At 36.7% G+C, this 27,955-nt stretch overlaps 1 protein-coding gene across 1 annotated transcript in view; it reads right to left on the reverse strand.

Moving 5' to 3' along the window:
- SLC5A8 (solute carrier family 5 member 8) overlaps nucleotides 1-27,955 on the reverse strand; it is a 61,286-nt gene that overhangs the window by 22,279 nt on the left and 11,052 nt on the right. The window contains exons 4-10 of the mRNA XM_030321857.1: nucleotides 27,123-27,190; nucleotides 25,949-26,103; nucleotides 22,898-23,038; nucleotides 19,387-19,516; nucleotides 15,802-15,890; nucleotides 14,596-14,708; nucleotides 11,818-11,885 (exon numbers count right to left, since the gene is read on the reverse strand). Coding sequence (XP_030177717.1) covers nucleotides 11,818-11,885; nucleotides 14,596-14,708; nucleotides 15,802-15,890; nucleotides 19,387-19,516; nucleotides 22,898-23,038; nucleotides 25,949-26,103; nucleotides 27,123-27,190 — 764 coding nt within the window. The remainder of the gene's footprint in view (nucleotides 1-11,817; nucleotides 11,886-14,595; nucleotides 14,709-15,801; nucleotides 15,891-19,386; nucleotides 19,517-22,897; nucleotides 23,039-25,948; nucleotides 26,104-27,122; nucleotides 27,191-27,955) is intronic.

The following is a 27,955-nucleotide window of genomic DNA, read 5'->3' on the forward strand; positions in this document are numbered from 1 at the left end:
GCCACAGAGATCAAGGGACTAAAAAATAGTCATGAGGAATTAAAAAATGCTATGAATGAGGTGCAAAATAAAATGGAGACGGCAATAGCACAGACTGAAAAGGCAGAGGAGAGAATAGGTGAACTAGAATATAAAACTATGGAAAAATAGGAGGCTGAGAAAAAGATTTAAAAAAATCCAGGAGTATGAGGGGAGAACTGGAGAACTAAGTGATGCAATCAAACAGAACAATATCCTGGGGCGCCTGGGTGGCGTAGTCGGTTAAGCGTCCGACTTCAGCCAGGTCACGATCTCGCGGTCCGTGAGTTCGAGCCCCGCGTCGGGCTCTGGGCTGATGGCTCAGAGCCTGGAGCCTGCTTCCAATTCTGTGTCTCCCTCTCTCTCTGCCCCTCCCCCGTTCATGCTCTGTCTCTCTCTGTCCCAAAAATAAATAAACGTTGAAAAAAAAAATTAAAAAAAAAAAAAAAAAACAAACAGAACAATATCCGTATCCTAGGTATTCCAGAAGAAGAAGAGAGAGAGAGAAAGGGGCTGACGGTATACTTGAACAAATCATAGCTGAGAACTTCCCTGATTGGGGAAGGAAACAGGCACTGAAATCCAAGAGGCACAGAGAACTCCCTTCAGTCGTAACATGAATCGATCTTCTGCACGACATATCATAGTGAAACTGGCAAAATACAAGGATAAGAGAGAATTCTTAAAGCAGCTAAGGATAAATGAGCCCTAACATACAAAGGTAGACACATAAGGGTAGTAGCAGGTCTATCTACTGAAACTTGGCAGGCCAGAAAGGAATGGCAGGAAATCCTCAATGTGATGAACAGAAAAAATATGCAGCCAAGAATCCTTTATCCAGCAAGTCTGTAATTCAGAATAGAAGGAGAGATAAAGGTTTTCCCAAACAAAAACTGAAGGACTTCATCACCACTAAACCAGCCCTACAAGAGATCCTAAGGGGGACTCTGTGAGTGAAATGTTGCAAGGACCACAAAGTACCAGAGACATCACTACAAGCATGAAACCTACAGATATCACAATGACTCTAAACCCATATATTTCAATTAATAACACTGAATGTAAATGGACTAAATGCTCCAACCAAAAAACATAGGGTATCAGAATGGATAAAAAAAAACAAGACCCATCTATTTGCTGTCTACAAGAGACTCATTTTACACCTGAGGACACCTGCAGATTGAAAGTGAGGGGATGGAGAACTATCTATCATGCTACTGGAAGTCAAAAGAAAGTTGGAGTAGCCATACTTATATCAGACAAACTAGACTTTAAATTAAAGGTTATAACAAGAGATGAAGAAGGGAATTACATAAAAATTACAGGGTCTATCCATCAGGAAGAGCTAACAATTATATATGTCTGTGCACCGAATATGGGAGCTCCCAAATATATAAAAAAATTAATCACAAACATAAGCAACCTTATTGATAACAACGTGGTAATTGCAGGGAACTTTAATACTCCACTTACAACAATGGATAGATCATCTAGACACAGGAGCAATAAAGAAACAAGGGCCCTGATGATACATTGGATCAGATGGACTTGACAGATACGTTTAGAACTCTTCATCCCAAAGCAACAGAATATACTTTCTTCTCAAGTGCACATGGAACATTCTCCAAGATAGATCATATTCTGGGTCACAAAACAGCCCTTCATAAGTATACAAGAATTGAGATCATACCATGCACACTTTCAGACCACAGTGCTATGAAACTTGAAATCAACCACAGGAAAAATCTGGAAAACCTCCCAAAGCATAGAGTTTAAAGAACACCCTACTAACGAATGAGTGGGTCAACCAGGCAATTAGAGAAGAAATTATAAAATATATGGAAACAAATGAAAATGAAAATACAACAATCCAAACGCTTTGGGATGCAGCAAAGGTAGTCCTGAGAGGAAAATACATTGCAATCCAGGCCTATCTCAAGAAACAAGAAAAATCCCAAATACAAAATCTAACAGCACACCTAAAGGAAATAGAAGCAGAGCAGCAAAGACACCCCAAACCCAGCAGAAGAAGAGAGATAATAAAGATCAGAGCAGAAATAAATAATATAGAATCTAAAAAAACTGTAGAGCACATCAATGAAATCAAGAGTTGGTTTTTTGAAAAAATACACAAAATTGATAAACCTCTAGCCAGGCTTCTGAAAAAGAAAAGGGAGAGGACCCAAACAGAGAAAATCATGAATGAAAATGGAATTATTACAACCAATCCCTCAGAAATACAAGCAATTATCAGGGAATACTATAAAAAATTATATGCCAACAAACTGGACAACCTGGAAGAAATGGACAAATTCCTAAGCATCCACACACTTCCAAAACTCAAACAGGAAGAAATAGAAAGCTTGAACAGACCCATAACCAGTGAAGAAATGGAATCAGTTATCAAAAATCTCCCAACAAATAAGAGTCCAGGACAAGATGGTTTCCCTGGGGAATTCTACCAGACATTTAAAGCAGAGATAATACCTATCCTTCTCAAGCTGTTCCAAAAAACAGAAAGGGAAGGAAAACTTCCAGACTCATTCTATGAAGCCAGCATTACTTTGATTCCCAAACCAGGCAGAGACCTAGCAAAAAAAGAGAACTACAGGCCAATATCCCTGATGAATATGGATGCAAAAATTCTCAACAAGATACTAGCAAATTGAATTCAACAGCATACAAAAAGAATTATTCACAATGATCAAGTGGGATTCATTCCTGGGCTGCAGGGCTGGTTCAACATTCACAAATCAATCAATGTGATACATCACATTAATAAAAGAAAAGATAAGAACCATATGATCCTGTCAATCAATGCAGAAAAAGCATTTGACAAAATTCAGCATCCTTTCTTAATAAAAACCCTCGAGAAAGTCAGGATAGAAGGAACATACTTAAACATCATAAAAGCCATTTATGAAAAGCCCACATCCTCAATGGGGAAAAATTGAGAGCTTTCCCCCTGAGATCCGGAACACAACAGGGACGTCCACTCTCACCGCTGTTGTTTAACATAGTGTTGGAAGTTCTAGCATCAGCAATCAGACAACAAAAGGAAATCAAAGGCATCAAAATTGGCAAAGGTGAAGTTAAGCTTTCACTTTTTGCAGACGACATGATAATGTACATCGAAAATCCAATAGACTCCACCAAAAGTCTGCTAGAACTGATACATGAGTTCAGCAAAGTCAAAATTAAGGATACAAAATTAAGGTACAGAAATCAGTTACATTATTACACAGTAATAATGAAGTAACAGCAGGACAAATAAAGAAACTGATCCCATTCACAATTGCACCAAGAAGCATAAAATACGTAGGAATAAACCTAACCAAATATGTAAAAGAGCTGTATGCTGAAAACTATAGAAAGCTTATGAAGGAAATTGAAGAAGATACAAAAAAAAAATGGAAAAACATTCCGTGCTCATGGGTTGGAAGAATACATATTGTTAAAATGTCAATACTACCCAAAGCAATCTACACATTCAATGTAATCCCAATCAAAATGCACCAGCATTCTTCTTGAAGCTAGAACAAGCAATCCTAAAATTTGTATGGAACCACAAAATACCCCGAATAGCCAAAGGAATATTGAAGAAGACCAAAGTGGGAGGTATCATAATCCCCAATTTTAGCCTCTACTACAAAGCTGTAATCATCAAGACAGCATGGTATTGGCACAAAAACAGACACATAGACCAATGGAATAGAACAGAGAGTCCAGAATTGGACCCACAAAAGTATGGCCAACTAATCTTTGACAAAGCAGGAAAGAATATCCAGTGGAAAAAAGACAGTCTCTTTAATAAATGGTGCTGGGAGAACTGGACAGCAACATGCAGAAGAATGAAACTAGACCACTTCTTATACCATTTATAAAAATAAACTCAAAATGGATGAAGGACCTGAATGTGAGACAGGAAACCATCAAAACCCTAGAGGAGAAAGCAGGAAAAAACCTCTCTGACCTCAGCCACAGCAATTTCTTACTTGACACATCTCCAAAGACAAGGGAATTAAAAGCAAAAATGAACTATTGGAACCTCATGAAGATAAAAATCTTCTGCACTGCAAAGGAAACAATCAACAAAACTAAAAGGCAACCAACAGAATGGGAAAAGATATTTGCAAATGACATATCGGACAAAGGGCTAGTATCCAAATTCTATAAAGAACTCTCCAAACTCCACACCCCCAAAAAAAAAATAATCCAATGAAGAAATGGGCAGAAAACATGAATAGACACTTCTCTAAAGAAGACATCCAGATGGCCAATAGGCACATGAAAAGATGCTCAATGTCACTCCTCATCAGGGAAATACAAATCAAAACCACACTCAGATATCACCTCACGCCAGTCAGAGTGGCTAAAATGAACAAATCAGGAGACTATAGATTCTGGCGAAGATGTGGAGAAACAGAAACCTTCTTGCACTGTTGCTGGGAATGCAAACTGGTGCAGCCACTCTGGAAAACAGTGTGGAGGTTCCTCAAAAAATTGAAAATAGATCTACTCTATGACCCAGCAATAGCACTGCTAGGAATTTACCCAAGGGATACAAGAGTGCTGATGCATAGGGGCACTTACACCCCTATGTTTATAGCAGCACTTTCAACAATAGCCAAATTATGGAAAGAGCTTAAATGTCCATCAACTGATGAATGGATAAAGAAGTTGAGGTTTATATATACAATGGAATACTACTTGGCAACTAGAAAGAATGAAATATGGCCTTTTGTAGCAATGTGGATGGAACTGGAAAGTGTTATGCTAAGTGAAATAAGTCATACAGAGAAAGACAGATACCACATGTTTTCACTCTTCTGTGGATCCTGAGAAACTTAACAGAAGACCATGGGGGACGGGAAGGGGAAAAAAAGTTACAGAGAAGAATGAGGCAAACCATAAGAGACTCTTAAAAACTGAGAATAAACTGAGGGTTGATGGGGGGTGGAAGGGAGGGGAGGGTGGGTGATGGCTATTGAGGAGGGCACCTTTTGGGATGAGCACTGGGTGTTGTATGGAAACCAATTTGACAATAAATTTCATATTAAAAAAATTATACACAGACAAGAAAAAAATAAAGAAAAAAAGAAACTTGAAGAATAAATAAGACTTAGACAGTTGGAGGGTGCACCCAAATAAATAAAGCAGCTATTAACAAACATAAAGGAAATAATCAATAGCAATACAATAATAGTACAAAACTTTAACACTCCACTTACATCAATAGACAGTTCATCTAAACAGAAAATCAACAAGCAAACAATGGCTTTGAATGATACACTACCAGATGGATTTAACAGATATATTCAAATAATTCCATCCTAAAACAAAAGAATACTCATTCTTTTTGAGTACACGTGGAACATCCTCCAAAACAGATCACATATTAACCCACGAAACAAACCTCAACACATTCAAAAAGATAGAAATCATACCATGCATCTTTTCCAACCACAACACTATGAAACTAGAAGTCAACCACAAGAAAAAATCTGGAAGACCACAAATACATGGAGGTTAAATACCATGCTACTAAACAATGAATGTGTCAACCAGAAAATAAAAGAAAAAATCAAAAAGTACATGGAAACTAATGAATATGAAACATAACAGTTCAAAACCTTTGGGATACAGCAAAAGTGGTTCTAAGAGGGAAGTTTATAGCAATACAGGCCTATATCAAGAAACAAGAAAAGTCTCAAATAAACAACTTAACCTTACACCTGCAAACAACAAACAAAGCCTAAAACCAGAAGAATAAAGGAAATAATAAGGATTAGAGAATAAATAAACTATATAAAAACTAAAAAAAAAAAAAAATAGAACTCATCAATGAAACTAGAAGCTGGTTCTTTGAAAAAATTAATAAAATTGCTAAGCCTCTAGCCAGAAGTATCAAGAAAAAAGAGAAATGATTCAAATAAATAATATTACAAACGAAAGAGGGAAATAACAACCAACACCACAGAAATACAAACAATTAGAATATTATGAAAAGCTATATGCCAACAAATTGGACAACCTAGAAGAAATGGAAAAATTCCTAGAAACATATAATCTATGAAAACTGAAACAGGGAGAAATAGAAAATTTGAACAAACCAATTATCAGCAAAGAAATTGAATCAGCAATCAAAAACGCCAACAAATAGAAGGTCAGGACCAGATGGCTTCACAGGTGAATTCTACCAAACATTTAAAGAGGAATTAGTACCTATTTTTTTCAAACTGTTCCAAAAAATAGAAGAGGAAGGAAAACTTCTAATTTCATTCTTTCAGGCCAGCATTACTCTGATACCAAAACCAGATAAAGACACCATAATAAAGAGAACTACAGGCCAATCAATATCTTTGATAAACATAGATGCAAAAATTCTCAACAAAATGCTAGCAAACTGAATCCAACAATACATTTTAAAAAACCATTCACCTGGCACAAAAACAGACACATAGACCAATGGAATAGAATAGAAACCCCAGAACTAGACCCACAAACGTATGGCCAACTAATCTTTGACAACGCAGGAAAGAACATCCAATGGAAAAAAGACAGTCTCTTTAACAAATGGTGCTGGGAGAACTGGACAGCAGCATGCAGAAGGCTGAAACTAGACCACTTTCTCACACCATTCACAAAAATAAACTCAAAATGGATAAAGGACCTGAATGTGAGAAAGGAAACCATCAAAACCTTAGAGGAGAAAGCAGGAAAAGACCTCTCTGACCTCAGCCGTAGCAATCTCTTACTCGACACATCCCCAAAGGCAAGGGAATTAAAAGCAAAAATGAATTACTGGGACCTTATGAAGACAAAAAGCTTCTGCACAGCAAAGGAAACAATCAACAAAACTAAAAGGCAACCAACGGAATGGGAAAAGATATTTGCAAATGACATATCGGACAAAGGGCTAGTATCCAAAATCTATAAAGAGCTCACCAAACTCCACACCCGAAAAACAAATAACCCAGTGAAGAAATGGGCAGAAAACATGAACAGACACTTCTCTAAAGAAGACATCCGGATGGCCAACAGGCACATGAAAAGATGCTCAATGTCGCTCCTTATTAGGGAAATACAAATCAAAACCACACTCAGATATCACCTCACGCCGGTCAGAGTGGCCAAAATGAACAAATCAAGAGACTATAGATGCTGGAGAGGATGTGGAGAAATGGGAACCCTCTTGCACTGTTGGTGGGAATGCAAATTGGTGCAGCCACTCTGGAAAACAGTGTGGAGGTTCCTCAGAAAATTAAAAATAGACCTACCCTATGACCCAGCAATAGCACTGCTAGGAATTTACCCAAGGGATACAGGAGTACTGATGCATAGGGGCACTTGTACCCCAATGTTCATAGCAGCACTCTCAACAATAGCCAAATTATGGAAAGAGCCTAAATGTCCATCAACTGATGAATGGATAAAGAAATTGTGGTTTATATACACAATGGAGTACTACAGGGCAATGAGAAAGAACGAAATATGGCCCTTTGTAGCAACGTGGATGGAACTGGAGAGTGTGATGCTAAGTGAAATAAGCCATACAGAGAAAGACAGATACCATATGTTTTCACTCTTATGTGGATCCTGAGAAACTTAACAGAAACCCATGGGGGAGGGGAAGGAGAAAGAAAAAAAAGAGGTTAGAGTGGGAGAGAGCCAAAGCATAAGAGACTCTTAAAAACTGAGAACAAACTTAGGGTTGATGGGGGGTGGGAAGTAGGGGAGGGTGGGTGATGGGTATTGAGGAGGGCACCTTTTGGGATGAGCACTGGGTGTTGTATGGAAACCAATTTGACAATAAATTTCATATATTGAAAAAAAAACATTCACCACAATCAAGTGGAATTTATTACTAGATTGCAAGAGTGGTTCAATATTTGTAAATCAATCAATGTGGTAAGTCACATCAATAAAGAATAAGTTGGGGCGCCTGGGTGGCTCAGTCAGTTAAGCATCCGACTTTGGCTCAGGTCATGATCTCACAGTCCGTGCGTTCAAGCCCCATGTCAGGCTCTGTCCTGATGGCTCAGAGCCTGGAGCCTGTTTTGGATTCTATGTCTCCCTCTCTCTCTGCCCCTCCCCCACTCTCACTCTGTCTCTCTCTCTCTCTAAAATAAAATAAAAACATAAAAAAATTTTTTTATTTTTAATTTTTTTTTTTTCAACGTTTATTTATTTTTGGGACAGAGAGAGACAGAGCATGAATGGGGGAGGGGCAGAGAGAGAGGGAGACACAGAATCAGAAACAGGCTCCAGGCTCTGAGCCATCAGCCCAGAGCCCGACGCGGGGCTCGAACTCACGGACCGCGAGATCGTGACCTGGCTGAAGTCGGACGCTTAACCGACTGCGCCACCCAGGCGCCCCAAAAAATTTTTTTTAAAAAGAAAGAATAAGAACCACATAATAATTTCAATAGATGCAGGAAAAATATTTCACAAAATACAACATCTGTTCATTATTAAAAAAACCCTGAACAAAGTAGGTTTAGAAAGAACACACCTCAACAAGATAAAGGCCATATATGAGAAAACCCATAGCTAATATCATATCTACTGGGGAAAAACTGTTTCAGGTCAGAAACAAGGCAAGGATGTCCATTCTCACCACTTGATTCAACGTAGTACTGGAAGTCCTCGCCACAGGAACCAGATAACAAAAAGAAATAAAAGGCATCCAAATTGATAAGGAAAAAGTAAAACTTTCAATATTTGCAGATAACGTGATTTTATATATAGAAACCTGAAAGACTCCACCCAAAAACTCCTAGAACTGATAAACAAATTCAGTGAAGTTACAGGATACAAAAATCAATGTACAGAAATCTGTTGCATTTCTATACAGCAATAATGAAGCAGCAGAGAGAGAAATTAAGAAAACAGTCCCGCTTACAATTGCACCAAAAATAATAAGATACTAGGAATAAACCTAACCAAAGAAGTAAAAGACCTGTTCTCTGAAAACTATAAAAAAAGTGATAAAAGAAATTGAAGATGACACAAAGAAACAGAAAGACATTCCATGCTCATTGATTAGAAGAACAAATATTGTTAAAACGTCTAGACTACCCTAGCAATCTACACATTTAATGCAATCCCTATCAAAATACCAATAGCATTTTTCACAGAACTACAACAAACAGTTCTAAAATTTATATGGAACCACAAAAGACCCCCAAATAGTCAAAGCAATCTTAGAAAAGCAAAGCAAAGCTGGAGGAATCACAACTCCAGACTTCAAGTTATATTACAAAGCTGTAGTAATCAAAACAGTATATATGGTAGTGGCACAAAAGTAAACAAAAGATAAATGAAACACAATAGAAACCACAGAAATAAACCCACAATTATATGCTCAATTAATCTTCAACAAAGTGGGAAAGAATATCCAGTGGGAAAAAGACAGTCTCTTTCTTCAACAAATGGTGTTGGGAAAACTGGACAGCTACATGCAAAAGAATGAAACTGGACCACTTTCTTACACAATATAGAAAAATAAATTCAAATTGGGTTAAAGACTTAAATGTGAGACCTTAAACAATAAAAATCTTAGAAGAGCGCACAGGTAGTTAATTTTGATGACAATGGCTGTAGTAATTTGTTTCTACATAGGTCCCCTGAGGCAAGGGAAACAAAAGCAAAAATAAACTATTGAGACTACCTCAAAATAAAAAGCTTCTGCAGAGTGAAGAAATCAATGCACAAATCTAAAAGGCAACTTACTGAATGGGAAAAGATATTTGCAAATGACATATCTGATAAAGGATTAGTATACAAGATATTTAAAGAACTTCTAAAAGTCAACACCCAAAAAACAAATAACCCAATAAAAAATGGGCGGAAGACATGGACAGACACTTCTCCAAAGACATTGGCCAACAGACACATGAAAAGATGCTCATCATCACTTATCATCAGGGAAATACAAACCAAAACTACAATAAAATATCACCTCACACCTATCAGAATGGCTAAAAACAACACAAGAAACAGTAAGTATTGATGAGGATGTGGAGAAAAAGGAACCGTCATGAACAATTGGTGGGAATGGAAATTGGTGCATTCTACTGTTGTTGGGCATGCATACTGGCAAACAGTATGGAGGTTCCTCAAAAAGTTAAAAATAGAACTACCCTATGATCCAGTAATTGTACTACTGGGTATTTACCCAAAGAACACAAGAACACTAATTCAAAGAGATACCTGTACCCCTATGTTTATAGCACCATTGTTTATAATAGCCAAGATATGGAAGTAGCCCAAGTGTCCATTGAAAGGATAAATATGTGTTGCGTGTGCATTTGCATGTATGTGTAGTGGAATATTAGCCAACCATAAAAAGAATGAAATCTTGCCAGTTGCAATGATGTGGATGGAGCTAGAGAGTATAATGCTATGTGAAAGAAGTCAGTCAGAGGAAGATAAATACCATATGACTTCACCCATATGTGGAATTTAAAACAAAACAAACAAGCAAAGGGGAAGAGGGAGAGAGAGAGAGAGAGAGAGAGAGAGAGAGAGAGAGAGAGAGAAATGAACCAAGAAACAGACTCTTAACTATAGGGAACAAACTGATGGTTACCAGAGGGAAGGTGGGTAGGAGGATAGATTAAGTAGGTAATGGGGATTATGGTATCCACTTGTCATGATGAGCACCAGGTAATGTATGGAATTGTTGAATCACTATACTGTATACCTGAAACTAATATACCACTGTATGTTAACTAACTGAAATTAAAATAAAAACTTTTTTAAAATTCTTAAAATGAAATACCGAGGTGTAAATATCACTAAATACATACACAACTTGTATACTGAAAATTACACAATGGTGATGAGAAAAACCAGGGATCTAATTAAATGAAGAAATATACTACATTCATGGATTCAAAGATTCAGCATAATAAACATGTCAATTCTCCCCAAAATGATATACAGATTTAATGCAATCCTATCACAATCTAAATAACATATTTTTATATATAGAGAAGATTATTATAAACTTTATATGGAAAGGCAAAGGAACTAGAATAGCTAAAACAATTTTTAAAAATAAGAATAAAGTGGAAATTAGTTTACCTGATTCTAGACTTATAAAGCCATACAAATCAAGACTGTGTAGTATTGACAGAGGGATAGACACACAGATCAATAGAACAAAATAAAGAAACCAGAAATAGACCCACACAAATATGCCTGTTTTTTAAAAAAAAAAAAAATTAATGTTTTATTTATTTTTGAGAGAGAGACAGAGACACAGCGCAAGCAGAGGAGGGGTAAAGGGAGAGAGGGAGGCACAGAATCTGAAGCAGGCTCCAGGCTTTAAGCTGTCAGCACAGTGCCCGATGCAGGGCGGGGCTCGAATTCACAAGCAGTGAGAACATGACCTGAGCCAAAGTTGGATGCTCAACCAACTGAGCCACCCAGGCGCCCCCTAACCGATTTTTAATATAGGTGTAAGTCAATGGAAGAAAGATAGCCTTTACAACTGGACATCCATGGGGAAAGGGGGAAAAAAGAACATCATTCTAAATCTCACGCCATTGAGAAAAACTAGGTAAAGGGTATATGAGATATTTCTGTATTATTTCTTAAAATTGCATGTAAATCTAAAATTATATGAAAATAGAAAGTTTAATTTTAAAAAATTTAAAGAATTTAGTCATCTCTGTTCCTTGATATGTGTACACATAGATGAATAGAGAAGTCTGGAAGGATGGTCACATCAACGTTTAAAAAACAAGAATTCAGTGATTAGGATTCAAAGCTTCCAGAATCAGCTCTTACCTGCAGCAAAGCTCCCATTAGTGATGCCAGTGCAGCCATTCCAATACACAGAGCTCCAAACATCACACCTAGATGGATGATATAAAAGCCAGTATAAAATTCAGACCCACAGGATTCGAATTCTCAATAGAATAAGCTACCACACCTTTGATTCAAAGTAATTAATATGATTGTGATGATTGTGGTGAAAAATGGCCACATACATCAAAGCCAGACAAAAGAAAAAAGGAAGGGGTGGGTGTTTTCTTACAAGATCAGCAGAGTGCAAAGAGGAAAGAAAACTCTGATATTGTGTCTCAGGATTAATTACATTAGATTATATAAGTGAAAAATCCCTAGCATTAACTATGGGGACTTTGAAGCTAAGAACTATTGTGTTATTAATCTAATCCTCTATAAACATTTGTTTATAAAGGAAGGCTTAGGTCTCTGTTTTCAGTTTGGCAGAAACAGGACACAATCCAGCTCTGCTGTGTACAGCATGATGGGGGAGAGGATTAATAAGCATCAGAAATTAGAGTGTTCTGATTTGAAGTGTCCATTTCTCCCAGGAAGTGTTCATCCACACCAAGGGGTGGTTTAGGACCTTTAGCCCTCTTGTTATCTCAATCAACATACCCAACCCTTTCTTGTTAAACTAGACAAGAAAGATAGCATCAAAGACAAGTATGATATTACCCCTTCTACCAAATTGTTTCCCCACAACTTTATAGAAATTCTCAAGCCACCACTGCTGGCCAGATTATAGATTATGGGATTTTTTTTTTCTCTTTTGGCTTTCAATATTTTCCAGATTTTCTCCAAGTACATGTTTTACTTTTGAAATTAAATTAAAATTTACACACACACCCCCAGATTTTTATTTTTGAAGACTTCCATTCAGCACAAATCACCTGAAATCAGTCAATATAATTTCCCACGCATAAAATTCAAAACAAAAAAAATGAATGATAGCTTTGCTCATCATAAAATTAGTGCATTCCTTATATCTATCTGACTTACACTAGCATTCACACCTTTGTTAATTATATTGGGTAAATGACCTTTTTGCACCTGAATGGAAACCTTACATTAAGTTTTTGCAAAGAGCTTGAGATACAATCATTTTTATACCTCTTAATCCTAATGTAAATGGTATTTCTAACATATTTAGCTTGATTCTTCTCTATCTGATTGCTCATGGATGGTCACCATTATGGGTTTTGGTATCAAAGTTACTGGAAACACATTCAAATCATTTGCCATGTTCTTCTCTATGATACCTTTACTGTACATATATCAAGATAATGACTTTATATAACCCTTCAAAGTAAACAAAAACCTCATCTACACTAGCAGAGTTGATTTGTTATTAATCATTATCAACATCCTTCCTTGAGCACAAGCTAGTGCCTCTTGTTTTATATGTATTATCTCTAAACCTCATTGTACCTGCAAGGTGAACACATTTTGTTTCATTTTCCATATAAAGAAATTCAAGCTGTATTAGGTTATTGGGTTTGCTTAAGGCTAATAAATTGGTGAGCAAGATTAGGTCTGTCTGCCTTCAAAAGCTTCTATTGAAAACCAGACAGTTTTGATAATCCTATAACAAACCAATCTAAATACTCTTTGGGAAGCATTGTATCATTCTGAAATTATGCTGCAGGATTAAAATTGGGCACCTAATAAAATTATGCAATGTTATTTAAATGTAAGGCACACTCAGGCTCCTGGGTGGCTCAGTCGGTTGAGCGTCCAACTTTGGCTCAGGTCATGATCTCACAGCTCGTGAGTTCGAGACCCACATCGGGTTCTGTGCTAACAACTTGGAGCCTGGAGCCTGTTTCGGATTCTGTGTCTCCCTCTGTCTCTGCCCCTAACCCATTTGCATTCTGTCTCTGTCTCTCTCAAAAATAAATAAACATTAAAAAATTAAAAAAAAAATGTAAGGGACACTGAAAAATATAAACTAAGTACTTATTCCAGATGATAGTCAAGACAATTACATATAGAATTATGGTTAAAATAGAATATTATTTACTATTTCTTTGGCAGTCTATTAGTGTTATTGGGTTGAAGTTAAAGATTCTTTTGAAAAAACAAGTTTGTTAGTCATCCATTCCAGAACACATATAACCAAAACGTCAAAAACAAAAAATGAAGTACACTAGCCAGATTTCTTTGAGTCAGATTGTTACATTTGGGACATCTGGGAACTGGGGTCTTTAAACCTTTCCATTCAACTGATATTTAACCCCTCATAAGGTCCTACATCTATAAATAGAAGATGAGCCTTCCCTGTACAATTTTATTGACTATCTCTAGAGCAGTCTACATGTACAGACAGAATAGACAATCAGGATGGTTCAAAAATCATAACACTCTGTTTATCTTCAATTCATACACACAGACTATGTACTTTAAACTGACAGTGAGCTCTTAGGTAATAAAATGTGGGCTCTTGCCTCCAAACTAAGGGTATTTCTTAAAACCGTGGGCTAAAGTTTGGAAAGGAAAAGGGTTGGATTTTTTTCTGTAGCTAAGAAGAAGTTCAAAAAGAAGGACAGCCAAATAAGGAAATTGTTCTTTGTGGCTCCCTGACAATTAATCACTTGAAGGGTCTCCCAGATCTTGATTGCAAATACGGGATGGCTGTGTTTAGTGACAGGCATGCATATGCATAGATACACTTACACTCAGAGGTTCTTACTCTGTGTCTTCCAGGAAAAGGAATTTCTGGTATCTCTAAAAATCATCTCCCAGGGCTAAAATAGAATTGTGAACATGGAAACTTACTCAGTCCTTGGGAAGTCCAAGAGAGAGACCTTTCTGAGAGTGATCTGAAGTGAGGTTTAACTAGATCTTCCACAGTTACTGCCGCTAAGGCATTAATACTGGAGGACACTGTGCTGTAAGAGAAAATCAAACTTTTGATTTATAATATTTTAACTTTAACAATACTTTAAGTAGGAATAAGAAAGGGTGAAACAAACTGTCATTGCTGAAATGTAACCAGATTTCTACTATATTTTTCATGATCACAACATCTTCTTTCTGGAAACTGATACCATCCAAGAATGATTCAGTCAACATCCATAGGCTTAATAGTGAGAAAGGACAATTGTATGTTGCTTCCATTTTGCAATAAATTCTCAGTGTCTATGGAAACAATCTACAGACTACACAATACTATTATATAGTGACTTTTAAACTTATTTTTCTTTGTGCAGAGAAAGGACTATCATAAATCCTCACTAACATATGCCATAAATATCAATAATATTAATTTCCTGGATCCTCACTAACATACACTGTACATGTTAATCAAGAATTTCCTGGCACAGGGGCACCTGGGTAGCTTAGTTGGTTGAGCGTCCAACTCTTGATTTCGGCTCAGGTTATGATCCTGGGGTCATGGGATCAAGGCCTGTGTGCTGGGCTCTGTGCGTGGAGCCTACTTAGGATTCTCTCTCTCTCCCTCTGTTCCTCTCCTCTGCTCATGCTCTCTCACTCTCTCTGTCAAAAAAAAAAAAAAAAATCCCTGGCACAAACACTAGAAGAAAGTGCAATAAGTAAGTTCAAACACAGAACAAGAGTCTTTGGACAGTGCATATTATTCAGCATGTAACAGGAGATTTTAATTCTAATTTTCCATTTGACCATGCTTTATCTATCCGTATATTTTAAACTGAGACCATAGGTACCCATTTTTGATAATCAGTGAAAACTACCACCAACTGATCATTATTAGAGTGACCCTCCAGGGTAGGTGATGATGTATTAGACAGCAGGGACCAAGTTAAAAGTGGAGACTGAGGATAATAGACTGCTAGTCCACAGAGGTAAGACTGAAACTGAGAACAACAGGATACACAGAGTAGATTACTCACTTGGCCCTATTTGTGCTCATTTTCAGAATTCAGCTTTATCCCCCAAAATATCCAATAACAAAAGAAAGATCCCAATAGGGAAACCGTGTACTGTTAGAGTCATAGTTCATACCTTAATGTTCCACTGTAAGCACAGGCCACAAAAAGTCCAGGAAGACCCGGATAATCTTGTAGAATGTCCAGTACCAAATAAGGCATGAGCTGAAAAATTCCAAAATTTACTCCTGAGTGCTATTTGCTACCAAATAAAATTATTAATGTATCATTTATCTTGTGTTCTTCAAGAACTAACGGAACTGATTCCACATAATTGAAATTTCTAAATATGAAAAATTATATTATTTAACTGCTAACACTTAAAAGAATAGCACAGTAGTTAAGGATACAGATTCTAGATTCAGACAGAAGTGGTTTTTGTTACTTAATTTCTCTAAGACTCAGTATCCTCATCTGTAAATGAGGGGTAATAATACGAATCCCATATACTTGCTATAAAAGTTAAATGTAGAGCTCTTAGTATAGTACATGGAATATGGTAAATGCTTGATTAAAAAGCAGCTGTTCTCAGGGCACCTGGGTGGCTCAGTTGGCTAAGCGTCCAACTTCAGCTCAGGTCATGATCTCAGTCCGTGAGTTTGAGCCCTGTGTCAGGCTCTGTGCTGACAGCTCAGAGCCTGGGGCCTGCTTTGGATTCTATGTCTCCCTCTCTCTCTGCTCCTCCCCTGCTCATGCTCTCTCTCTGTCTCAAAAATAAATAAAAACATTTAAAAAAATTTTTTTAAAAAGTAGCTGTTCTCATTCTTTAGAATAATAAAACAATTTAAAGGAAATATTTTACATACCTCTATGCTTAAGCAAACAGCATAGTTAAATTAATTTAACTTGACTTGATGACTCAAAGATACCTTTGTGAACTTCATTTTTTTTTTTTTTCAATGTTCATTCATTTTTTTGGGGACAGAGAGAGACAGAGCATGAACGGGGGAGGGGCAGAGAGAGAGGGAGACACAGAATCGGAAACAGGCTCCAGGCTCTGAGCCATCAGCCCAGAGCCTGACGCGGGGCTCGAACTCACGGACCGCGAGATCATGACCTGGCTGAAGTCGGACGCTTAACCGACTGCGCCACCCAGGCGCCCCGTGAACTTCAATCACTACCCAGAACTGAAAGTGTAATTACAGCTGCATATAGTATGAGAAATAGTGACAAGTGGAGAGTACCCTCAGGAAGTTTCTGAAACTTGCTTCTTTTTGAAAAGTTCCTGATATCAACTTACTTTTTGATAAGTTACTTAAAAAAAAATATTAAATAAGGATGGGAAAGTGTATTACTTCAGTACTATGTTACATGCCAGTCTTTTGGCAACACTAATTTTTAAATCAAAAGGGCACTAAGAGGATAATTTTCTAGGAAAAATTCCCTTCATTTGCATTGAAACATTCTTGATTCCTTCTCTGATAGTATAGAGTGGATGGCATGTTCTATCTTATCAGCCTCTTTGATTTCATTTAACAATAGTTTGTTACTATTAACCCACTGTTACAAGGGTCTGTGTTGAGTTGTTTTAAGAATTTCTCCACTTTATCCAAAGCTTACTAAATTTTTATTCTCAGAAAGAGAGAATAGCAGTTATCTCTCTATGAAATCAAGACCAAATTTTCCCAAGATATCTTAAAAGTGTCACTTTAAGCAGTATTCCACATAAAGCAAAAGTCAAGTTTCCATTGTTACTGCTATAACAAGATCTAAAATCCTCTACCCTATCATCAACTTTCTTAAAAGTTTTTGGGGTGATATTTCATATTCTGAATGACCCCCTCAGGTATAGGTAGAACTAGCAAGACCGACAGATAGAAAAGTAGTAAAACTATATCTAAACACTAATCTTGCTTCCTCATGGTGAGGTCCAGCAGAGTGTCACAGAAATATATCTTTGCTCTCCTCAGGTTAAGATTTTGACCTGACTTTCTACTGACTGTGCCTATGTGCATTGTATCCCCAGGGAACTGTTAATTGGATTAACTCCTTAACAACCAACACAACACTGGAATCATCCAATTCGGAGGAAACCTTTCTTAAAAAAAAAAAAAAAAAATCAGCACAGGCTCTCAAAATGACAGGTGCATGCATGCGAGACCCCACTCCACCCCCATTGTCATTCTATGACGAGTCTCAAGGTTAGGAGATTGTAGACATTTTCTGTTGTGATTGTCCAGGGGGAGGATAAGATAAATGAGAAACATTTTTAACATCCCTACTGTCCTCATTATATAAACTACAAACAATAAACATTGACAAAAAGAACAAAATATTCTTCACTAGAGAGAACATAAGGGAAGAGTGCCTCCATCTTCAGAGGAAACATGCTGCTTAGATTCTCTGAGCAAATAGGAAAGATCTATTTATTAACAGGAGGACACACGTGAAGATAGGGTTGAGATGCACAGCTCACTGAGGCTCTCATTTTCTAATCCCACAAAGTTGCATTTTTCTAGGAGTATGTGATGCATTTACACCAACATAGAATGCAGGTCTATCTTCTTTCTCATGAGTCCCCTGGGCACTTGATTTACAAACAAGTCTTAGAAAATAATTTGCGGGGGTGGGGGTGTCTAGGTGGCTCAGTTGGTTAAGCTCCTGACAACTTTGGCTCAGGTCATGATCTCATGGTTCGTGAGTTCGAGCCCCACATCAGGCTCTCTGCTGTCAGCGCAAAGCCTGATCTGGATCTTCTGTCCCCCTCTCTCTCTGCCCTTCCCCTGCTCATGCACACTCTGTCTCTCAAAAATAAACATTTAAAAGAAAAAAGAATTTTGGCAAGAACTCTGAGAACAAGAACTCAAGCTTTAGAGTCTAGCAGCCCTGGATTTGAATTCTAGCTACACTTTCTGAAAGGCTGTATATGGCACAGAGGTTCAAAGTTAGGACTCTGGTCGCAGGCTGCCTGAGTTTGAATTTTGGTTCCAGGTTTACTAGCTGGTTACATGATTTGTCTGTTTCTCAGTTTCCTCATCTTTGAAAGAGAGATAATCATAGCACCTACCTCAGAGTGTGGCTGTAAGGATTCAGAGTTGAAGTCTATATAAAGCACTTATAACAGTATGATAAGTGCTTGCAGCTATTCTTATTTATTAGCTATGCAACCTTGAGCAAGTTATATAACCTCTCTGAGAGCCACTCATTTCCTCATCTCTAAAATTAGAATTATAGGGTTGTGAGAATTAAAAGAGATAAAGCATGCAAAGCTCTGAGCATAGAATCTCATCGCATAGTTGGTACTTAGTAAATGTTCACTCATTAGATCTGTTTATCTATCATTTAAAAACTGGAAGGTAAGCCATTGATAAATAAGTGATATGAGAATAACCGTAAAATATTCTACACTACCATGGTTTGCGCATGGATTTTTTTTTCTTGAACTGTGTTTACATTTCTACTCCCAGCCTTGAGCTATTTCTATTGATCCCTTGGCTTGAAATTTTTCCAGGTATTTCACTATTTTAATCTTGGATACAGCATTCTTCATTCTTACTATATTTGCTAAAATAAGTTTTTGTCAAATGCTTTATAGAAATTAAAGACAATTACATTGTATTCATTTGCTATTTCTCTACAAAAACAGGAACACTCTTTCCTCCCAGCTAATAAGCTTTCTGGGTATCCTTAATGCACATGTAAGAAAGACATGGTACTGAACCTGGTCTGGTGCAGACACTTTCTTGGCTGTCCAAGGATCACAGTCATGGTACCTGGAATATAGGGCGAGCCCACAAAGCACTGAGCAGGTGAGGATTGCCCAGAGTCCCAGAAGATTGATGTAGAGAGACCTAAAGAAGTCAGCAAATGACAATTGTAATTTCCATCCTAAAGATTAGGAAACTGGTAACATAAACAGAAAAGACCTTCATGATTACTCAATAAATGTACATTATCTTTTGGTTATCAAAACTGCTATCTATTTTATTCTAGCCTAACCTTCTCTTTAAGCTCTCAATCAACAATATATTTGGAAATACATGGAATAGATGGGGGTTTCTCTATTAAATAACTATATTCTCCTGGTCAGAGTTCCATGGGCATTATCAGCTTTATAATCATATGTAATTATATTACTTCAGAACTTCTTATCATGAAATAAAGATTTTTAATAGTCAACAGACCAGTAACCATTACTCACTTTCCTTTTAAAAGTAATGCAACTCTAAACTGCTAAACATTGTTAGCATCTACATTGCAACTCATCAAACTTGTTTAAATGTGGTTTGTAATATCATCTAATAAATGTGAAAGGCAAATCTGCATTCCTTGAACAGGTACCTTCCCAAACAATGTTCACCATTATAATACATGATGTGTGCTCTGGGAGAGTATAAAGGCTTATATAACATCACTGGAGTCAAACCTGAACATAAACGCTATTTCGATCTATCATATGTGACCCTAGGCAAGTAATTTAGCCTCTGTGAACTTCAGTTTCTTCATTTATACCTACAGATAACAACGCCTACCTCACAGAGTTATAAGACTAAATGAAATAGTACATATCATAGAGCTTGGCATGTAATAACATTTGTTAAATGGTAATTATTGACATTATGAATATTAATGTCATTGAGTTCTATGTCTTAATAATCAGTTGAATAGTTAACATTTCTCTCTCTCAGAAGGTGACTATATTGTTCTCCCAGGGGTGCTGTACTGGATACTGATACAAGCTGCCCTAGGCTGAAGAGAAGTACAACACCCAATATCATGCCTCCTTCCCTGGGGCACCTGTGTCCAATGACTAGTGGATTCAGAGGTTTAAAGGACAAGTCCCCTCATCCTAATTTGGGACAAATCTGATGAGTCAGCCCAAATTTAGAGCTTCCCCTAAGGCCTTGGCTGAGAATGCATAACAATCCAAATTCTCCCTCCAGTCAACCCTGCTTCCTTTCCATTTTCTTCTACAGGTGGTGATTTCCTAACAGACTGTAGCATGCCAGCCTCCATCTCAGAGTCTGTTTCAGGAGAAGCCACCTTCAACAGGTGCCAAGCCACAGATTGCTAACCTTTTCCCTTGATTGACTAAATTTATTCTATGTTTTGTTATTGTCTAAAAATAGTGTAATAAGTGTATCTCATCTCCAAATCATCAGAAAATCTACACAGATGCTTTCCTGCTCTAACACCCTTGCTCATACATGGGTTTAATACTTTACTATATAGTCTTATTTGACTTTAGTGCCATTCAAATAGATTTCTTATCAACAACATTTAATACTGCCCCTGGTCAATCAATGTCAGTAGGTCATAACTTTCTGGCTAGGATTCATTCTTACCAAGGAGCCAGTGTTAAAAAGTAAGAGAAAATGCATTTGCAACTACATGGATGGAACTGGAGGGTATTATGCTAAGTGAAATTAGTCAGTCAGAGAAAGACAAAAATCATATGACTTCACTCATATGAGGACTTTAAGAGACAAAACAGATGAACATAAGGGAGGGGAAACAAAAATAATATAAAAACGGAGGGGGACAAAACAGAAGAGACTCATAAATATGGAGAACAAACTGAGGGTTACAGGAGGGGTTCTGAGAGGGGGGAATGGGCTAAATGGGTAAGGGGCACTAAGGAATCTACTCCTGAAATCATTGTTGCACTATATGCTAACTAATTTGGATGTACATTTAAAAAGTAAAAAATAAAACAAATTAATAAAAAAAAGAAAAAAAGAAGTAGGAGAAAATGATTCCTCTGAGCTCAGGGATTCTGCCTTGTTAAGGAGACCCACTGGGCCGTTCCAAAGGAAATTGTTTTTTATTAAGAAAGCTCTAGAGCTCCAATTCTGGTCTTTTAGTTATAAAATTGGGCTTTTTGAGTTTCATGTTCCCAAAGAAACAGAAGAGTATGTGCACAATTAATTTGGGAGAGGCATCAGCTCTAGCATAGATTTAAAGTCCAGTGGATTACTGGAAGTATAAATTACATTCCTTCAAAGTTCCTAAAAATACCAGAACCTCTAAGCTCACTTTTGGGGTATTCTATATCCAGTTACTGTGCTGATTTTCTTGTAGATCTTTTATTACAGAATGTTCCAAAGACAGATCATGTTTAAACCAATTTACCCTCAATATATTGAGTTCTGACATGTGACATCACAATATTTTCATGTTTTCCTTTGAATGGAAATAGAATTACCATTCCTCATCCTACTTTAATCATGCTGTTACTCTTAAGCTATTTGGAATTTTTAAGTTCCTAAATGCACGTGGGTCCAGTTAGCCTTATTTACCAGCATGGGGAATGGTGGTCACCACACTGATCTGAGGCTTCCTGAGAAAGAACCAGCCACCATTTGTACTCTTTTTTCAAGCCATGATGGGCTTGAGAGTTCCCTGATCATGTTATCCTTCTGACATCTGGGCTATGTTCAAATCAATGTCTATCTGGAATGCTCTCCCACTATTCTCTACCCGCCCACATACGGTCATTATTCAGGATCTGCCTGCTTGAGAGGAATCTCTCACCCATCCTCTGCTCTCACATCCTATGATCTGAGATAGAAAATGGAATTCACATTTACTGGCCCCCCTACCATGTGTGTGCTGAACACAGCATTTTACAATACCTCTCATGAAATATATAATATTTCTTATGCTCATTTTGTAAGTTCAGAAACTGAGACTCAGGGAGACTAAGTAACTTTCCCATGATTACTCAAATAGCAAGTGTTAGAGCAGAGGTATAAATCCATGACTATGTCTGAAAATAAAACACACCAACACGTCCGTCAATATAATGTCCTTGACCATTTCTTCTAGCATTTTATCCTTCCATGGAACTGTTATACTTTTCTAGTGTTATTTCACTTTTTTGCATATTTGCATATATCTTCCTAACTAGATATTAAGGCTCCTTCATGATAAGAGCCATATATTTATAATTTTTTATCCTCCATAATTCCTTATACAAATAGATACACAATAAATGCATTATTTGATAGTATTTGTTTTAGTAAATAATTCATATAAATATTTCAAATTATCTGGTTTAAAATATACAGAGCCACTTTGTTTTACTTGATCCTTTTATAACTAAGTATCATTTATCTCTTGGAATTTCATGATACATAAGACTTAAACCTGAGCAAAGTGTGACTAATGAAAGAATTTCAATAAAGACAACTGATGGTTATTAATGATTTCTATACCATAGTTTGACTTACATTTTTGCCTGGAATCTGCTTTTACAGGAAATATATCTCTGCACTTGGGATTGGTTGACACCATAGATGCTGGTCCATGTGAAGGTCCCTCCTATAACAATTGTCCAGAATGTATGTCTTTGCAAAGGGTTAGGATTAAAACTAAATGAAAAGGAACAGAAAACAAATCTGAGCTATCAGCAAAAAAACTATAGAAAATTATCCTAGAATAGTTTTTGGAAGCAAGCAATGTATATCTATGTAAATATGGATACATACATAAATATGTACAAATTTATGAAGTAATAAAAAAGGTAGAAATATTTCTAGCTTAAGTTCCGCGAAGTAAAAGTGGATAATTTCAGAGAATTGGAAACTCTGGGTGGGACTGAGGAAAAATGAATGTTCTAATTATTCTGAGATTTTATAAAAATTTTCTCCTGTAGCTTTAGTAAATTGTTATTTAAACAAGTCTGCCATGCTGCAATTAGAGAAAAATATGAAACTAAAAAGAGAAAGCAATAAAGAGAGGGAATTTCCTAAGTGCACCCTAGCAATAGATATGGTACTGAAATGAACACAAAATTAACAAAATTTTTTGTTATACAATGCATACGTAATTCTTCTCTTAGCACATGTACAGTCAGACTTCTAATTTATATTCAAGATCAAGAACTCAGTTAGATAATGCAGTTTAAAGGCTTTTGCATTCTAAAATTACTATGTCAGTGTAATCATCCTTTCTTAAAATGCTGTGTGCACAAGCTAAATGCTAATAGTGAAAAGTCACTTTATGACATATACTTAAGCCCAAAATATTGTCACAAAGAAAGCTCAACTTCCACATTTGATATGTCTTTTAACTTTTCTTAATGTGTTATCTTAGAAGGAATAATTCTATTCATCTATGATATACAATATGAGCTTCACAAATTTCTGCAAAATTGGCTTTCAAAGAAACTTTCTAAAAATTGTGAAATTCTGCAAATCCATCTCAAATCTTATATTTAAGATTAGTTGAAGAAAGTGTTCTAATTTTATACGTATCCTGGCATTCTTATGGAAATACAAGAGCCTCTATTCCATTCTCTAACTTTCATATTAAAGCTTAAGAGTTTCAAGGGTGTTGACCCTTTATCCTACAGAGAAAGCAACTACTATATTAGCTAATGGAAATCAAGAGCCAAAAGGACTCAGCGAGCTACTTGAGGGAAGTAAGACAAGATTTAGAACAGCCAATTTAGTGGTTTTAGGCCATATACAATATATATGACAACTATAGATCATACAGAAAATACCAACACAGAATCCTTCTCTTATCACCACCAGAGCAGATATTTTGCCCACCATATTCTCAAACATATCTGAATAACAAGGATACACAATAATGCTTTTCTTATCATTTAATGCTTGGCAGGCTCCAAAGTAAACATCATGAAAATGTCTAATCTTTTACTTTCAATAATCTCTCATCAATGTAAAAGGTGTCACTTCAATGCAGCAATAGGGGTTGCCTTTATACACAGTGACAATTAACTTGCAGAAAAAATTATTGGTTCCAAACCTTCTCCCCTCAATCTAAGCCTACTAGGAAGAGATTTGGGAGTAATCAAGATCTTCTGCGTGGCCACTGATTGTTTCTGCTTCTTGGTATCCATTCTCCCATCCTCTAGTAATGGCAACCTAAATACGCTTTGGGAAACAACCATTGCCCCATAAAATAGTCTAAGTGGTTGTCAATACAAAGTCCTGCTCTGCCCCAACTAAGGTATGGAATCATGCCCAAGCTAGGACAATTGGAGGTGCTCTTCCTTGGAATCTGAATCTTGAAGTAGTCATAATAATAATAGAAAATAGTTGAAATTGATTTATCATAATTCAACTCATCTCTGAAAATTAACATGTTGTCCCTGTCCAATTTCTGAAAAATCTCTTCTCAAATGTTAGTGCCATTTTCAAAAACTAGAAGAGAGCCACCAAGTAAGAAATGCTTTTCTTTTTTTCTTCTTGCCGGTGATTTCAGCTTGTGTGTCTCAAAGTAGGGCTTCTTAAAGAGGAAATATGCTGGTCCAAGTCAAAATAAGCCCCTTTCCACATTGAACATGATAACAAGAATGACACTACTGAACCACAATGGAAGGTATTTTAAATATTGTTTTAAGTTGTGTGATATATTTGGGATGAAATGTCTAGTTTTCCCACTGGTCTTTCTCCAGGAAACATGAATAACTGCTTAAGATATGCTATATTACACAATCTACTGACACTTGAAACATTAGTCATAAATTTTCTAGTAAATTTTCTAGAAATAATATATAATTTTATATAACATTTAATACATATATACAATTATGAAATATAATAATAATATACTATATATTGTTGGGGCAATATCAATAGAAAAATTCTCTAGGTTGCTTGAAACAAAAAACTATGAAAATGGCAGCATGATCTTCTGGTGTTTTTCTCTTAAGAAAGGTTTCCTTTTCTTTTTTTTTTTTTTAAATTTTTTTCAACGTTTTTTATTTATTTTTGGGACAGAGAGAGACAGAGCATGAACGGGGGAGGGGCAGAGAGAGGGAGACACAGAATCGGAAACAGGCTCCAGGCTCTGAGCCATCAGCCCAGAGCCTGATGCGGGGCTCGAACTCACGGACCGCGAGATCGTGACCTGGCTGAAGTCGGACGCTTAACCGACTGCGCCACCCAGGCGCCCCGAACGGTTTCCTTTTCTTATTTCCCAACTATCTCTTCTCTAATTACCCTACCCTACCCTTTAACCAATTCCAGATTTAAATATCTGGAAGAAAATTACTCTTTTGCTATCAGTCCTTTCTCAGGAAGAAGGACCATTCTAAGTACCATGTAACTAACCAACTGACTGTTTCAACCCCTTAAAGACTTGGTGGAAACCCCTCACACATTAACTTGTCAGCTTCAATTTTTTGTACTATGTTCTTAGAGGTCTATTTGTTAGAGGTCTAATATAAACTTACTGTTTCAATAAAAAGATTATTTTTATAGAAAAAAAAAAGGAGAATTCTATTGATCAGGAGGTAAATAGCAACTCACTTCCAGAAGTTCAATCTTCCACCATTATAGGCATCATTTAGAATAGTGCTGATCCCACCTTGAATCACTACAGCCTGTATAATCACAGATGCAAATCCAGCTACCATGATCCCAACTTGAAAAACATCTGTCCAGACAACTGCTTTAAGACCACCCTTTGAGGAGAAAAGTATATTAGGATTAATGCTTTTATCAGACATTATTAATAATCTACATGCTTATATGCTATGTTGGATAAAAATAATGAAAACATGGATCTGGGCCAAGAGGTACATTCAACGTAGATTGTAAGCTTGGGAGAACCTTCAAGAGAAGGTGAGATTTGAGCCAAGCCTTCAGACAGAAGCAGAGGCAAAGATGAAAGGTCATCCCAGAAGAGAAAACAGCATGGGTAAAAGCATAAAAAGTCAAAGTACATAGCATGTTGAGTGTAGCCAGGTATACATTTTGAAGCAAAGTGGAATGGTATAGGTAGATTGTTGGGAAGAAAATTCAGAGTCAAATTGCAAGAGGCATTTTCATGGACTTTATCCCATAGGCAGGGCTGATATCCAATCAAGTATGCATATAGAAGGTCATACCAGTTGTTGAAGTACTAAAATCATTTTGTACTAGCCACTACCAAAAACTTGCCAAGAGTCTCTCTCCAGTTCCTATGTCCTTGGCTGAAACATCCCTTCCCGGAGATCCCCATCTTGTAGAAGATCCAGCAACTAAAGTCTTAAGACCTAGTATGTCAGGGATGCCATGAGAGTTGCACCACTGCTAAGAACTAGCATCCATAATAATACCAGTGTCCATACTATATGGATGTTATATATTTTTACTGTAACTCCTACCTATAGGCAATGAGAAACTACCTCAGGTTTTGGAGCCTAGGAATAATATGAACACAACTATAATAATTTAGCAACAGTAAAGATGAATCGGAAGACAAAATTCAGGACCACTACAATGGTTCAGATAAAAGAAAAAAGTTTCAGTTATGATCAATGTTCTATAAAGAATCAAATTTTTCCCCAGATTGATATTTCTTACAAAAAGTTACACTTGTGGGAGATAAGAGTAGGATATTACACATGAACAATGCAGTTTGCAGAACACAACTACTGGAATTTTCCATTTTGCAAAGCAAGCAGATAAAGTGAAAAGAGAAATAATGTCCTTGACATACCAGTGTGCAGTAGAATGTGCAGACCACACCTGTCGCCACTACTGCACCCCACAGATCAAATCCTGTGACTGTGAAAGGAAAAAAGAAAATGCATGAGTAACTGTGAAACGTGTATAATAAAAGTACTTCTCAAAAAATCATCATTAGGAATCTATATCATTTGTAGAGCACCTATCTTCTCCCTACCTCTCTACTCTTGCCTAAAACTAGGTCCAAATCTCATAAAATGTCCCCAAACAAGTGGAGTTTAAAATTTTACTTGCTGAGTTAAATGGACCTAGTTTCTACCCTCAGACAGCATCCCTAGATCCAACATTGGCTAAATAAAATACATGAGAAAGCATTTCTATTGTAATGAAGCTAAGAAACAACTTGATATTGTGAGGAACTTAACTAGACTGAATGGGGTCATAGAGTATTGGTCATCATGGTTCAGTAAACACACTATTCTACCACTCCTCGAAATGAGTTGTGCATGTTACTAAGATGGAACCAAGAAGGAGAAAAGTTGTATAACTTGCCACCATTTACCTAAGAAGTGGAGAGGCATACTGTATTCTTTTTAAATGGAAGGATCACAACTCTACCCACAAATGTGATAATCTAGATAAAATAGACCCATTCCTTGAAAGACACAATGGGCCAAAAGTCATACAACAAGAAATAAATTATCTAAATGGGTCTATATCTATTAAAGAAATTGAATCAGTAATTAAAGACCTTCCAAAACAGAAAGCTCTAGGTGAGGCAGGCTGACTGGTAACTTCTAACAATTTAAGGAAGAAATTATACCAATTGTCTACAACCTCTTTCAGAGAATAGAAGCAGAGGGA

The sequence above is a fragment of the Lynx canadensis genome, chromosome B4, assembly GCF_007474595.2.
Source record: "Lynx canadensis isolate LIC74 chromosome B4, mLynCan4.pri.v2, whole genome shotgun sequence".
NCBI classification, from domain to species: Eukaryota; Metazoa; Chordata; class Mammalia; order Carnivora; family Felidae; genus Lynx; species Lynx canadensis.